This window comes from Dryobates pubescens, chromosome 7 (assembly GCF_014839835.1).
Source record: "Dryobates pubescens isolate bDryPub1 chromosome 7, bDryPub1.pri, whole genome shotgun sequence".
Classification (NCBI taxonomy): Eukaryota; Metazoa; Chordata; class Aves; order Piciformes; family Picidae; genus Dryobates; species Dryobates pubescens.
This window is the reverse complement of record NC_071618.1, coordinates 17395244-17409908: the sequence shown is the minus strand read 5'-3', so window position 1 is coordinate 17409908 and position 14665 is coordinate 17395244. Positions and strand designations below refer to the sequence as shown.

The 14665-nt window shown below is 42.2% G+C and overlaps 1 protein-coding gene across 1 annotated transcript in view; it reads right to left on the bottom strand.

Moving 5' to 3' along the window:
* Positions 1 to 12952: 12952 nt before the first annotated feature.
* Positions 12953 to 14665, bottom strand: part of ABCC4 (ATP binding cassette subfamily C member 4) — a 157115-nt gene continuing 155402 nt past the window's right edge. The window contains exon 31 of the mRNA XM_054163062.1: positions 12953 to 14165. Coding sequence (XP_054019037.1) covers positions 14058 to 14165 — 108 coding nt within the window. The 3' untranslated portion in view covers positions 12953 to 14057. The remainder of the gene's footprint in view (positions 14166 to 14665) is intronic.

Sequence of the window (14665 nt, the reverse complement as noted above, 5' to 3'; positions counted from 1 at the left end):
GAAGGAGGCTGATTCACCCAAGTCTGACTTAGCTGGGGCAAATGGAAGCAAGACTTTGCCCTAGTGATGGTAACAGAGCAAGGATCTAGTATGCATAATCCTCAAACTGAGTACACTGTCCTGCTGGGAGGAGTCCACAGACAGCTGCTATGAGGACATCATGTCTCTTCAGGTCCTTCACTCCAACTTTATAACTTCTGTGGGACTATAATGTTATTACAGGTAGGCACAAGGATCTATTCCCAAGCTTCAAATGTGTCTAAAGGGCACATCTGTATTCAACAATGAGAACTCTCTGATCAACTTAGTGAATTCCAGGCTTAGCTAGTGTCAATGACTGGGGTACTTCCCTTCTCCAGAGTGCAGACCTTGTTTGCTAAGTCTGACTATCAATGGCAAGACTTGTGCTGGTAGGCATTGTGAAGTGAAATTTTACTACCTTCATGAAACAGCCTTCTTGAAATAGCAGCCTATGTAATCAAAGGAGAAAAGTCACTTTGAAAGACACTGAGCTTGTTCAGCTACTCCTCAGGGTTTCTTCACCAGTGGAACATCTCCACAAGGATCACACTTTATGGTTTATCAGGCAACTGCTGCATGTTGCATTTTTCTGGGTCCTTAAAACCCAAGGCAGTGTTTTGCTGACAGCACTGAGAAATAGGAAATAGTTGCTGCAACCCTGCATTCCATAAGCCAGGGAGAAATTTCCAGAGAGTGTTCTTCACCAGTCCTGAACTAATGCAAATTTGTTTATATTCAGAGCATAAGAAAAAGTTGATAAAATAGTACTTTACCTCTCAGGGAGCCACAGATGCAGAAAGTTGCTAAACCCATGCAGCTGAGACATAGCAGTCTCAAACAGCAGTGCAACCCAAAGATTTTTTTCCTCTCAGAAATAGGAACACCTATGTGAACGATACCGGAAAGTGGTTCAGCTATTCTTATATTGTGAGCTGAACTTCCCACAACAGAATTACAGTAAAATAGATTTAACTTCCACTTTGTGCTTAAATTGCATTTCTTAAAATACACATGGACCATTAACCTCGGGAACATTTATTTATTGAACATGGCTAGTAACTAACAGACCTCACTTCAGCTTAGTATTTCACCTTTTGTACTTCATTCCAGCTCCAAAACCCCACTGTAAAAACAAAAAAAGCAGGGGGAGGGCAGGGAGGGAGTGCTGGTACCCTTCTAGCAGAACAAATCTCCAAAGGAGAAGAGTTTCAGCATCTCTGCTGGCTACCCATCAGCTGAGCTGCCCATTTCAAAATTCAGAGTGCCTACAGAAGGTGGACAAACAGGCCTTGGACAGCCAAAGTGCACTGGGAGAGTGATCTGGAGTTACGTATTACAAATGCTCTCCCAATGGCTGCAGTGCAGTGTGGGCCTGTTTAGCAGGGTTGCTTACAGTAAGGTCTCATGGAAATGTCATGTTTCTGTGAACTGCAAACTGAGGATGAGGGTTTCTACAGGAGTCAGAGCACTTCTGAGCCACTGGCAACCTGTTTCTTTGTCTGCATGGATAGAGTTAATGGGCTCTGTAGTTTAGACAAACTGAATGTTCTCAGGAGGACAGAGGGAGGCACAGATGTATATTTTGTTTACTGTTAGGGAGATTAGTTTTAGCACATGTGTGTGTGGGCTTAGAGGATTAAGCATGATTGTGCATTGACAGTCTATTTGCATTTTATCATGTGTAAATGATATTAACACTGAAGTCATGATGCAATGCCTAGCAAGTTTCATTATCCCTCATTAAAGCAGCTCTCCCTTGCAAGTGCAAATGTACTGGAAGGCTGACCTAAATGTAGGAGAAGTTGAATACTGATCTTTATCTTAATGAACAAACACAATTAGCCAAGTGTAAGAGTGTAAGGTATTGAAATGATCCTCTATAATACCCTCTTTCTATTTCACTGTGATGAGTATCTCCTGATGGTATATCATTGCAACAGCCAGCAAAAACTACCTGAGGGTCCATGAAGCATCATATCTGGGCAATCAGTCCAGGCCCAGGGTTACCAGCCATTTCTTCTGTGGTTGGACTTCCTCAAATATACACTAGTCTTTCAGGACATCCTGGGAAAGATTTCTATTTAATACCTTTCAGACTTCTTGAATGACTCCAAGAATGGAGTATTCCTCTATCCCCTCTGCCAGAGCTGGTGTCCTTCACATAGTACTGATCACTGAGGAACATCTACAGAGAAGAGAGAAAATGCCTGAAAATTAATCATCTGCAGATGATTGCCCCACTGGCAATTTATGATCATGAAGATGTGAATGAAGGAGCTCCAGGTGGTCTTTGCCATCCTTTGGGAACTCTCTTGGCAAGGACAGTGACATCCTTTCTTCGCTTTGGTTGCCCAATCTTCTTCGGTTTGCAGTATCTGCTGCGATAAGCTGAAGACTTCAATCTTCCATGAAGACCCTACTGTTTACCTGACCTCCTCCCATCTGGAGCGAAATTTATGTCTAGAAAATGGGGGTGAAATAACAGATTCCCATAGATGGAATGTCTTAAAAACAAGTTATACACAAAAATTTCAAGATTGCAAAACTGCATTTGCATAAGCTTTATTTGTATAATCTCACCACTGAGTACAAGTTTCGAGAGTTGCTGTTGATCCAGTCTTGATTCCATTGATTAACAGGCTCCATGTGCAACACATTTATGCTTTGGAAAGCAGAGACTTCTTTCCCTTCAGTTAGGGCAATGGAAACTTGAATCTTTGTGTGATTCTGCATCAAAGAGACATCTGGGACTGTCTGGGCTTTTTCAGCCAGAGAGCTACATCAGAATTGATTGCCCAGACATTTTCAAATGAGTCTTCACAGAGTGCAATGATTTAGGTGGAGGTTTATTTCTAGTCTAAAGTCTTCTAAAGTTTTCAAAGCAACAAAAATTGTCTTACCTGCTTATGCAATTATATACATCTTGCTTAATCTTGCCTCAGATCTCATTAGACTCAGGAGAAGTTTGGACACTGAAATTTTTTATTTCAAGGTACTCTGACCTCAACCAGCTTATGAGCTGCACTCAGACTCCTTACAATGGTGAGAGCTGAGTGCTTCAGAGTTGAATGCAACACAGCTGGCAGGCTACAGTGGCATCTTCTTGAAGGAGCACACAGCTGCTTATATGCAAGCAACAGGAAAAGTGGAGGACAAGGGTGTATCTGGAATTCTCTCTTGCACCAAAAGCCCCTTGAGGCTGGAGTGAGGCAATCCTGTCTGCTTGGGACCCATTGTCTGAAATCTTCTCTTGGAGATTGGTACCTACGCCCTTTCTTTCAAAAGACTCCACATAGATCAGTCTTCTACAAACAAAGCAGGAAGAAGAAAAGGTGGTGATAGCTTTTATTATATAATGCCTTGGTATTCAAAATATATGCTGAGGAAGTGGGAGGCCTGGGTTCCTCTCCCGCCTCAGCCTGAGGGGCCCAACCCATGTCTCCCAACATCCCATGAGAGTGCCCCAACAACCAGGCTGGAGGCTACCTTGGGCGGAGGATCCTCCTCCACCCCTGCTTTGAAACTGCACTGCTCCACAGTGAGGAATTTCAGACTCAGAAGGCCAGGGGCAGGGTGGGGAAGAGCAAGCAGGGAGCGCGTGTCTGATGCCAAAACCTTGCTCTGAGGCTGGCCACCTCACTCCCCTGATATTTGTCATCCAAGTACACTGACTGTGGCATCCAAATTCCTCCTCTCTCCTTGGCACCATGACTCTAGGAAAAGCTCTCAGCAAGGTGGCACTGTGATGGATGGAGAGGGTCTCTTCCTCCCATGTCCCTCCTTGGCATCCATGAGAGCACCTTCCCAGGAAGCGGCAGGCAGAGTTCTCATTTGTTCTTCTTCCACTCTGTTTGTGAATGCCTACATGACTGTCATCATTTGGAGCTGGAGCTGCCATGGCATTATGTGTGGAGGTGCCAGGTACAGCTATCAGGGCCTGCTGAGCCCCTAAACAAGTAAAACACTTGTTCTGTCCATGCTAGGGAGACGTGCTGCCTGGTCTTGGCAGCTCTGGAGATCCCAAGGAGTGTGGTTCTGGGCACCTCGATAACTTCTGAGGTAAAGAATCAGGTGTTTCTAGGGTTTCCAGGCAGTGGTTTTGCAGATGAACTGCCTGAACACATGGACTTCAGTTTATACCCTTTGGGTCTGATCCTACCTACAGCAGAGGAGGTTGCATTTTTTTTCCTTTTTTTTTTCTTTCTTTTCCCCCAAGCGGACACACTGGGTGGCAGATGTTGGTCAATAAATCAGCTCCTCACTGAAACTCAGGATTAAGGGCTGTCCAGATAAATCAAAGTGAGAAATCAAACCCTTTCCTCAACTTCAATGCAATGGATTGGAGAAGAGGGACACATTCAGCTTGATTCACTCAGTTATGATATGATTAGGTGCTAAAACTCTAGCACAGGTGACAGTTCTTGCAGTGCAGAAGCAACTTCCTCAGTGGGGAAAACAAACAAACAAACAAACAAAAAAGAAGAAGGAGTTACGAAAACATTTTAACAGCAGGGGCTAGTCTTTATTAGAGTCCCCTTAGGATGGGCAAATGAAAGTGCTGAACAGCTACAAACAACAGTAGCCACAGTTGCAGTACTAAAGCTTAAATATCTTGTGAGCTTGGCAGCTTTCATCCACCAAGGCAAAGTCACAGAAAGGTACATTACACATAGAAATAGCTGATAGAAGTTTGCCCCAATATCAGTTCCAGGGAAAGGATGAACTAATAATTGCTTCTTGAGGGGAGAAAAAAAAATGCTGGGAAGAAAAGCAGCATCAGCAGCTCCAACTGGTTTGTTGCCCATTCCTTATGGCAATCCAGCAAAGTCATCTCCCAGAGATCTACATGTCTCTCTGTTAAGTAATCATTGCACTCACATTCGTTAGGCTGCAGCAAAGGTACCCCCATTAGCAAATTAATCAACCCATTAGGAAGTCCTCATAAGCACTGTGGGTTGTTACACCCTCCTCACAGAGCACCCAGGAGCTTTGTGAGCTATCCCTCCAAAATGCACCCTGAAGAGGACAAAAGAACAAGACGGAGACCTCAGTTGGGAACCTCACTGTTGCTTCCTTCACGACCTAGGAAGCCCTCCCTAGATATTTCTCCCTCCAAAACAAGCCCAGTTACTCAAAACCAGATGATGCACAGTCATCCAGCATGCTTGCAAGGACAACACCTGAGGGGAACCGGCTTTGACCATGCCTGGCACAGGATAAACATCTGCTCTTGCTTACCTTGCTTGCCATCTTGTACTCAGCCTTTCACTTTCTGCTTTCAGCAATGAGAACTGGTTCTGCACAGCATCTGTTGCAACTTCTTACATGCACAGAAATGCACAAAGAACCATGGCAAGTAAAACCAGCACAGGGAGACTCTTTGCAGCCCTGCTCTGTCCCAGCAGACTCATTGCTCTCTACATCCTCTTAGCATGTGCAGAGGCACCTTCTTAGTATCTCAAGAAGCTGTCTCTATTTTTCACTGCTAGAAATGGCAACAGGGATCTTTCCATAAAAATATTTGAAAAAGGCAGATTCTCTTTATGACTTCATCAATGTTTATAAATATGTAAAGGGTGAGTCCTGAGAGGATGGAGCCAGGCTCTTCTTGGTGGTGCCCAATGACAGGACAAGGGGCAATGGGTGGAAGTTGAGGCATAGGAAGTTTCATGTAAATATGAGGACCTTTTTTTTTTGCTGTGAGGGTGACAGCACTGGAACAGGCTGCCCAGGGGGGTTGTGGAGTCTCCCTCTCTGCAGATATTCAAAACTTGCCTGGATGCGTTCCTGTGTAATCTGGTGTAGGTGATCCTGCTCTGGCAGGGGGGGTGGACTAGATGATCTTTCGAGGTCCCTTCCAGCCCCTGAAATTCTGTGATTCTGTGATTCTTCCCTTCTGTGTCAATGTGCATGCGTGATGTGACATGCCATTCAAGCATTACTGACACGGATGCTCACAGAAATGAGCACATGTGTGCGTGCCAAAGCCAGGTGAAAACAAAATTTTTCAATTTGCAGGTATGGACATTTACAACAACCAATACAGAGGCAATACTAAGCAGCTTCCCTGATCTATAATGAATATGACTAAAAAAAAAAAAAAGAAAATAAAATCACTACATGTTAACCACATACCTGTGTGCTCAAAAAAGAATGCTTGATAGTCATTGCAAAAGGATTTGTTGAGTAATTCCCCTCAAAAAAACCCAAACCCAGCAAAAACCAAACCAAACCAAAAAACAACCCAAACCAAACCAACAAAAGAAGAAGAAGAGAAAAAAAAAGAAAACGAAGAAGGAATGATTGTCAGGATACAACCTGGTTGTGGGGAGAGGCACTTAATTCACTGCATGAATGACTCACGGTGTATTACTTGCGTAACTCCACTCATGGAAATCACTACTCTGCAAAAGTGCATACATGTTAAATCAAGCAAGACACAGAGCGGGCCATATTCTTGGTACAATGCCATCGTCTCACCAGTATGGAATGAACACAAATCCCCTCAGCTGGGCAGGGAAGGAATCCTCTTTTTTGGTATCCTTGTAATGTTTTCGAGAGGCAGTTCGGCAGTGCTCTCTGGCCCTGTGCCCTATGCTTGCCTGGCTGGTTAAGAAAATTTGGGCCTGTAAGATTCAAGAGCAAGTTCTTGCTGACAATGACAATTTGACTAATAAAGCTAAGGTTGCATCTCCCACCCAACCAAACTGAATGCAATACAGCAATTATGGTTCTTTCCTGCAAAATACAAGGCTCCATGAAGAACTGGCATGAGCGCTACTAGGAAGAGTTGCATTCTTGAGGCTGCTCTCAGGATAGATAACTCCTTCCTTTATTTGCTATCTGTGCTGGAATGGAGAGGAATAAAGCTTACTAGAATTAAACAAAGGGTACTATTTTTCACTGTCCCACCCCACTTTGCTCTCCTATAATGTCTCCAAAACTTAAAGAAAAGAAAAACCCAAAACCAACCAAGCAAACACGAAACAGGAAAGAAAAAAGAAAAAAGAAAAAAAGGCTGAAAAAGCACAATAGTTCCTTTGTAGGTTGTGTGTGCCCAACACAACTCATCAGCCACACTTCAGGCACCAGAGTGACCAAGTGACACACACTCCCTGGGCTGCCACACAGCAATTTAAACTGCATAAACTGGCATTTTATTCTTTGGGACATAGTCAACACAGAGCCTTCAGCTAGCATTTCAGAGCACTTCTGTTCTGAGCTGTGTTGATTCTAAGAAAAACCTTGGTCTATAGGGACTCACTGCCCATATGTTGCACAAGGAACAGCTGCAGTAAGAAGAGACAGGTACAGAGAGCATCCCATTCAAAGCAGAGGTCTACGTGGCAGCAACAGCACTGAGGGCAACAGTATCCTTGGGGAGACAGGTGTTTTCTTTCACAGAGCTGTCCATAGCTAACTGCAAACAGCAAGCCTGTGCACAGTGGGAGCTGTGCAGTCTCAGCCTTCACTGCCTAGCTGGTACAACAGTGCAGAAGAGAGCACAAGCAAAGGGATCCTGCTGTCCTGAGACCCCAGCTACACTAACACAAGAGCCCTGCAGTAGAATCCCCAGCTCCTCATGGTGTTTTTGCTGAAATGCATTGAACAAAATGCCTAAATAGTCCCCGGAACTGTGACCTGAACCTGGGATTTCCTTTATCCCAGAGGAAACAATCCCCCATGTCACTCACTCAGGGATAATATTCCCATCAAAAACATGCTGAAATATTATGCTTCCGCAGAAGACAGAAGACCCAAGTGGCAACCTCTGCCTCCCACTTCCTGAATGAATGCTCTAAAAATCCAGGGTATCCCATGCAGGAACGGGACAAGAACCTTGGTGCAGATTGTAACTCAGCCATATTTGAAGAAAGCATGCAGGAGCTAAACACCTTGCAGTGACTCTCTCTAGTAAACTAGACTAGAATCTGCCCTGGTGCTTGAATGGAAGTGGGACTACTTTGTTTATTCTCAAGGTTATTGTACTTTTGAGCAGGTGCTGGATCTGTGGCCAAAACCCACAGGGAATTTTGTATCTCGAGCTGGAAGAGGCTATTGATTTCAGGCAATTTTGGGAGTTAAGTGGTGTCAGGGTGCAGACAGTGGAAACCTGATTTCAGAGGTCAGAGTATGACCCTGTTTTTAATATAGTAATATTGCTCAAAATCCACGAACCAGCTTTATACACTGAGTTTATGAAATTGATGCTTGTTTTGTGAGAAGATTCATAAAACACATCTGTGGCTTTGCTATTTTTCAGCAGCTCTCTTTCAGCTGAGCAAACAAATCTACCTCACCCATTTCTACATGAACTGTTGCATTAACGTGGGAGCACATGGATTTGGCAAGTGCATGCTCCAGGAGGATACTGTGCATACTCCGAGTGACTTGTGCTGTGACAGCCTAAGCTAAAGTCACTTACAGGCAATTAGGAAAGCTGCATGGCTGTTGTGAAGCAGACCTTTGGTAGAAACACGAGAAATTTGCCACGTTACAAAAGGACAGATCGCATCTCATAGAAGCACAGAATTGTTTAGGTTGGAAAAGACCTTTAAGATCTTTGAGTGCAGTCATTAACCCAATACTGCCAAGTCAACTATGAGACCATTTTCTTGAGAACTATACCTCTTTTGAACACTCCCAGGGACAGTGACTTGACCACTTTCCTGGGTAGTCTGTTTCAGTGCTTGACAACCCTTCTGGTGAAGAAATCTTTCCTAATGGCCAATCCAAACCTCCTGTGGTGCAACTCGTGGCTGCTCCCTCTTATCCTATCACTTGTTACCTGGGAGAAGAGACCAGCCTCCACTTTGCTACAGCCTCCTTTCAGGTAGTTGTAGAGAGTGATCATGTTGTATCAAGCCCTGGAACTTGCTGCACTGGAGGATTATTGACAAATGCACGATTCATCTTGTACTAAAATATGGAATCAAAACAGTAGATGTGAGTGCTTGAGGCAGTTGACAGAAACTGAGCAGTTTGCAGAAACTAGTAGTTTCAGAACATCTTGTTAAATGAAGCAACAAGCTCATCAGACAGAAGTGCAGGATTGAGAGATTATGCAGAATTTGTGGGTTGTGCTAACCCACTTCACTTCTGTGTCCATTAACTTTCCACCTTTCGGCCTTTCAGTCTATTGTGCTTGCCAGCTGATTGAAGGAGAGCCCATACCCAATCTGCGCTTGTGTAACTGCTCTGCGTTTCTTCTGTCACAATTTTTGAAAATCTTTGTGTTTTAGGTTTTTAGCCCTTGTCACTGAAGCAAAAGAGCTTGATAATGGCGTCTAAGGATCTCACACCACAGACTGGTAAAATCAAGCTGGAATCGCAGTATCACTAAGCTTGGAAGAGACCTCAAAGATCATCGAGTCCAACCTGTCACCACAGACCTCATGACTAGACCATGGCACCAAGTGCCACGTCCAATCCCCTCTTGAACACCTCCAGGGATGGTGACTCCACCACCTCCCTGGGCAGCCCATTCCAATGACTAATGACTCTCTCGGTGAAGAACTTTCTCCTCACCTCGAGCCTAAACCTCCCCTGGCGCAGCTTGAGACTGTGGAATGTATCATTCTGTGTTATACCTCCAGAGGGAGGGAGGAAGTTGGGGATGCCACCAAGAGGTGGAAACTTCAGGCATGACCTGACTTAGCTCAGCCCAGCATTTCAGCCTTCAATCACACATCTACAATGACAGACTTCTGCACACTTCTGAGAAACACCTTTTATTGTATAACAGGAGTTGTCATGTGAATGTCAACAACAGAAATCGCTCCACGGCAATACCAAAACCAAATTATTATACAAATGCAAAACACCAAACAAACCCAGAGTTAAAATGATGAACAAGCAGTGTGCTGTTACACTATGTAAAACATATACAGAAAGCCACATTCTTCTGACGAAGTGTCAGATGCTCATCACCATCCCAGGAAATCAGTGATTTCGACTTTCTCCTCCACCCAAAGAGGGGCAAACTTTAAAGTCAGATATTTTCAAAGGGTCAGACTAATGCCAAAAGCAGCATTTTCAGGAAAGTGTCTAGAACATTTGGATCTTCTGTCCCCTTCAGGTTTTGTTTTTTTTCCAGTCTCCTTTTAAACATTTATTGGGAAGGTTAAAACTAATCATGAACATCACTCAAGCACCAGCATCACTGATGTTGGTCAGAAGAAGCTCCTCCCTCTTCCAGAGGTCAGATTGAAGAAGACTATGCCTGTCTGAAAAATGAGCTCCGGTTCCTTCTCAATAAAGAGTTTTGCCCTTGAAATAAGCCAGACAAGAGACAACCTATCCTTGAGAACTGTGGTGTCTTTGACTCTCCCAGTGGTCTTTTGAGGAGAGGTGAAGTAAAGATAGACCAAAATGAATGTCTGGACAACAATTCTTGAGATCAGAAGTAAAGGCTGCTCTAGTCTTTTACAACAAACAAACAAGACTTCTGCAAGGGATGGTTATCAGTATTACTGTATAAAATGATCTTTATTAGAAATAAGACTCTGGGATACTTTAAGGCACCTCATGGTGAAGAAATATTTTAAAGGCTTGAATAACTCAGAAGACTGAGCTCTTTTTCCAGGATCCCAGGAAGGAATGTATCTTATAGTAAACAGCTTAACTATTTCCAAAGGAGGTGTGAACATTTGCAGAACGGAAGTTTAGAGATATTTTAACTTTTCTTTAGGAGGAAACATAAAAGACATTGCCAGACAGACAATTTGTCCATTTAACAGACCAAGACTCTACCACAGGAAGGCCTTTCTCATCCCTCATTTGAGTTTTGCTCTTCAGGTACGCTGAACTAGTTTACTAATCTGAAATTAAACAAGTCAGTCAATCTTCACCAACAGTCATCTAAACAAACCAACTATCAACAACAAAACCAACAGAAGAAGCTAAACCAAAATTTTCCGATTACAATATTTTGGTTAAACTAAGAAGACGATATAACGCCAATGACAGGAATGAATGGCTAGTTATCAGTTGTTCTACTCAGCAATTAATAGGTTTCAGGTGTAAAATTTTTTTCCCCCTCATACATTGAGATTTGATACCTACAGCTTGCAATGTCCTGCCAAAACATGAAGAAGCAGAATCAGCATTTTCAGAGATACCTAACATTTTTGTGCGCATTCAAAAAGCTACAGAATCAAATTAATTCTAGCTTATAGACTGATAGCTAGATCTGTCAGGGTCTCATACCAGTGAGTTTGCTGCAGCCAGCGTTTTGGAGCTTTGCTCTGAAATATAACTTACCATAGATTCATTTCAGAGCTGAAATGAACTAAAACTGTAATTATACCCTTGGTTTACGCATGCATATCTCTGTGGTTCTGATTAAAAAAAGAGTAAACTCAATGCATATGGCCAGGAGAACGTACTGTTCTCTGGAGGATTTGAAGTCTCGGTGTGTATTATGTATCATACTTACTCTCTTAAAAGAGGTAACTATTTAGAAATAAACTCACTATTGTAGCACACAGTTAGACTCTTGATATGCCAACACTGCTCAATAAAAAAGGTAAACAAATGAGCTCCAGCACCAGACTCCATTGTTTACACTGCCTTATTGGTCAGCTCATCCTAGCTCTGTTTTGGACCACTCCAGCCAGGTCTCTCCATGACGATGCCTAAGCAGAGTTCAGATGTGATTCACACCATGCATCCCATCCAAAAAAGGCAGTTACACACAAGAGCATGCAAGGCTGAATTTTCTTCATGCTATGCAGTCCCTCAGTATTATCCCATGTGACTTTACACACTCAAACCCCTTCTCTCCATCTTCTCAGACCTCTGCAACACAAACACCACTCTACTGAGCTGCAGAATTGCCCCATCCTTACTTCAGACAATCTGAACTGAAAAGGAAGCCACAACAAAACACACTAGATGATAACTGTGTGCTAGGTCCATAAGTGAACTGCATAATCCCGGAGAAGACCAAGGGCCAAATGATACTGAAAGGTGCATGCGTCTGGTGCACTCTTAAGGACCAACCATGAGCACTGCTTACACCAGCCAATTCATGCCACATGGCTTTGGGGCTAGGTAGCTGTCCCTGACCATCTGCTATTTAGCACCAAATGTAGTACATGCCTCATGTTGTGCATCACTGCATGAAGTTCAATTCCACTGCTCTCAGCAGGATTTGTTATAGTGTAAGGGGCTACATGTTGCAGAAGTAGCATCAGAATCTGCCAGGGACAAAAGCATTTCATTTTGTAACTTCCTGATAATGACAGAAGAGGATGTTACCAGCAAAACCAGATGCCTGATGCTTGTTTCCTGCCTCCCACTCACTAGGGAAAGCTAGCTGCTCGCACTGCAGGTAGTAAGAGACCATGCTCTTTCTTCTGTCACCTCACAGCATGACAGCAAATCTTATCAGAAGACAAAAGAGAATTCTGCCTCTCACCACCGGGCTGACTCTGGAGCAGGATAAAATCCTTCCAGAAGAACCTTGGTGCTGAGGCACAAGCTTTGGCCTCAATTTACTTTTTGACAAGACAACAGTAACTTAGTATTTGAATCAGTTATTTGCTGGTAGAACTGCTTGAAATGAGAAGCATTTGTGTTCGCCTTAAGTTTAGACCACTGGGTAAGTAACATTTGTCTTACAAAGGTAATAGCAAGCATCTTCAGTACTTTCTAAAAAGCACAATATTTTCCTTGTCCTGAAGAGATCCACTGACTTTCAATCTCTTCTGTGCTCTTTAAACAGTAAAATGAATAGATTTCTTTTCTACTGGGCTTCAAAGAGTAGGTATCTCACTAAACAAGAAGAAAAATCTAAAGCAGCACAGCACTTGCCTTTTTTTTTAAACACAGAAACAGTGCCTTTGAGTTAAAGTGCTTTGCTGAATCAGGACATAACTCATGAATACCAAACCTCCTCATCTCACTGCAACCTTCCAACCAGCAGGAACTGCCATTCAAAAAACTACAGGTTGTACTTTCCTACGTATTCTGGTAGGATGGTAACTTCAAACAGCTCGAGTTCAACAGAACCCCTAATGCAAAACTTTAAACATACTAAGGTTACATTTATTTTTAAAAAAACACATATATTTAATGAATTTGTTGTGTACCCTGCAGTTACAGCTTTGGCTTGAAGGCACAAATATTAAGGCACAGTAAATGCAAATAATGTATACATTTCAATGTGTTGTGTCGAAGATAACTTTGTAGTAGACAGCATTTAGGTATAATGACATGTCATTCAAACATTTCCTCAAGTTATTTTAATACCTTTTTTTCTTTGATAACCTGGATAAAAAAAAAGAAGCAGAGGAATGTATGTTAAATTATTTAAATACTTCTTCAGTGCAAATATGGTAATTTTCTTCTACAGTGTAGAAGATTGAGACTGATTTTTCAGCATTTCGATTTTAGCAAAATAAAATGAATATTTACATTCATCTTGAACAGCATTATTTGAACTATCAAAAAAACCCCACAGTATATTGTAATTTTTGCTATCAAAAAGTATTTTTGGCTTGTTCAATCTTTTTTTTTTCCCCCTCCAAACCTGCATAGTTGCTCATGACAGGTAGAAACGCAGTTGCATTAGATGACCATGTTGTACACTACCAAACCCGCTGTTTAGTCACAGCTGTTGTGCTAAAATGACAATGAAAAAAAATGTGGGTTTGGTTGCTCTGAAAGTATTTGCAAAAGAGAAAAAGGACACTTTTTTCTTTTAATAAGCTCCAAATACATTCTAAGCCTGTTAGGTGTCCTGCACCCGCTTAAATAAGAGATCTCCAACACATAACTTTCAAATAAAAGCCGAGTCTGTCTAATTCCTTGGCAACACAAACATAATCAGTTGGAAGAGAAAACATATTGCACTGAAATCAAAGAAAAGAGGGATAGTAAATTTTTTCTTCTCAGTATTTAAATAGGAAGGACATCCAGTGCAAAGAATCACTCCCTCCCTTTCCTCCTCCATTGACACTTGCAAACATTGTCACCCAGTTTGGATGATCTCAGGTTTCCAGTCTATGGAAAACAGTTAAGGTTATTAGGAATCACAGTGCAGTTTCGGTTATGCATAACCCTGAGGAAGGATCCAAGGAGGAGTCTGTGGCAAGCTGACCATTCTGAACAACTTCTGGGTAATTCTTACTGAAGTAGACCTAGGAAAAAAAAAAAAAACAGATTCTGTGAGTAATTATGCTTCAAACATCTTTTGGTTTCAAATAAAATTTCTGGAGATAAACAGATTAGAGATAAATACATGTCCTTAAGCAATCCTGACAGAAAGTCCAGGCTGGTGGCATTCAGTAAACGTGTGTCTCCTGTAAAATTAGTAAAATTACTATATGATCTTACATTATAACAAAGTGTGAGAAAAATCCTACACAACCTGTAGATCCACTCAAATCCTGGTAATTCAGATAAATAGATACTTTTTGTAACAACATTAAACTGATAAGTAAAATCATTTTACTAGCTCAAAACATGGATATAAATTAAAAACAGGATGACAAAGAAGCTGTGAAATCTTGTGTCTGCACAAGGGTTTCTCATTTTCACACATAAAATGAACACAATGGATTTGGATGTTAATATCAGGTTGTAATCCCTATATTTTACAAACCATGATTGACAACCATTGAAACTTCGAGGTATATGT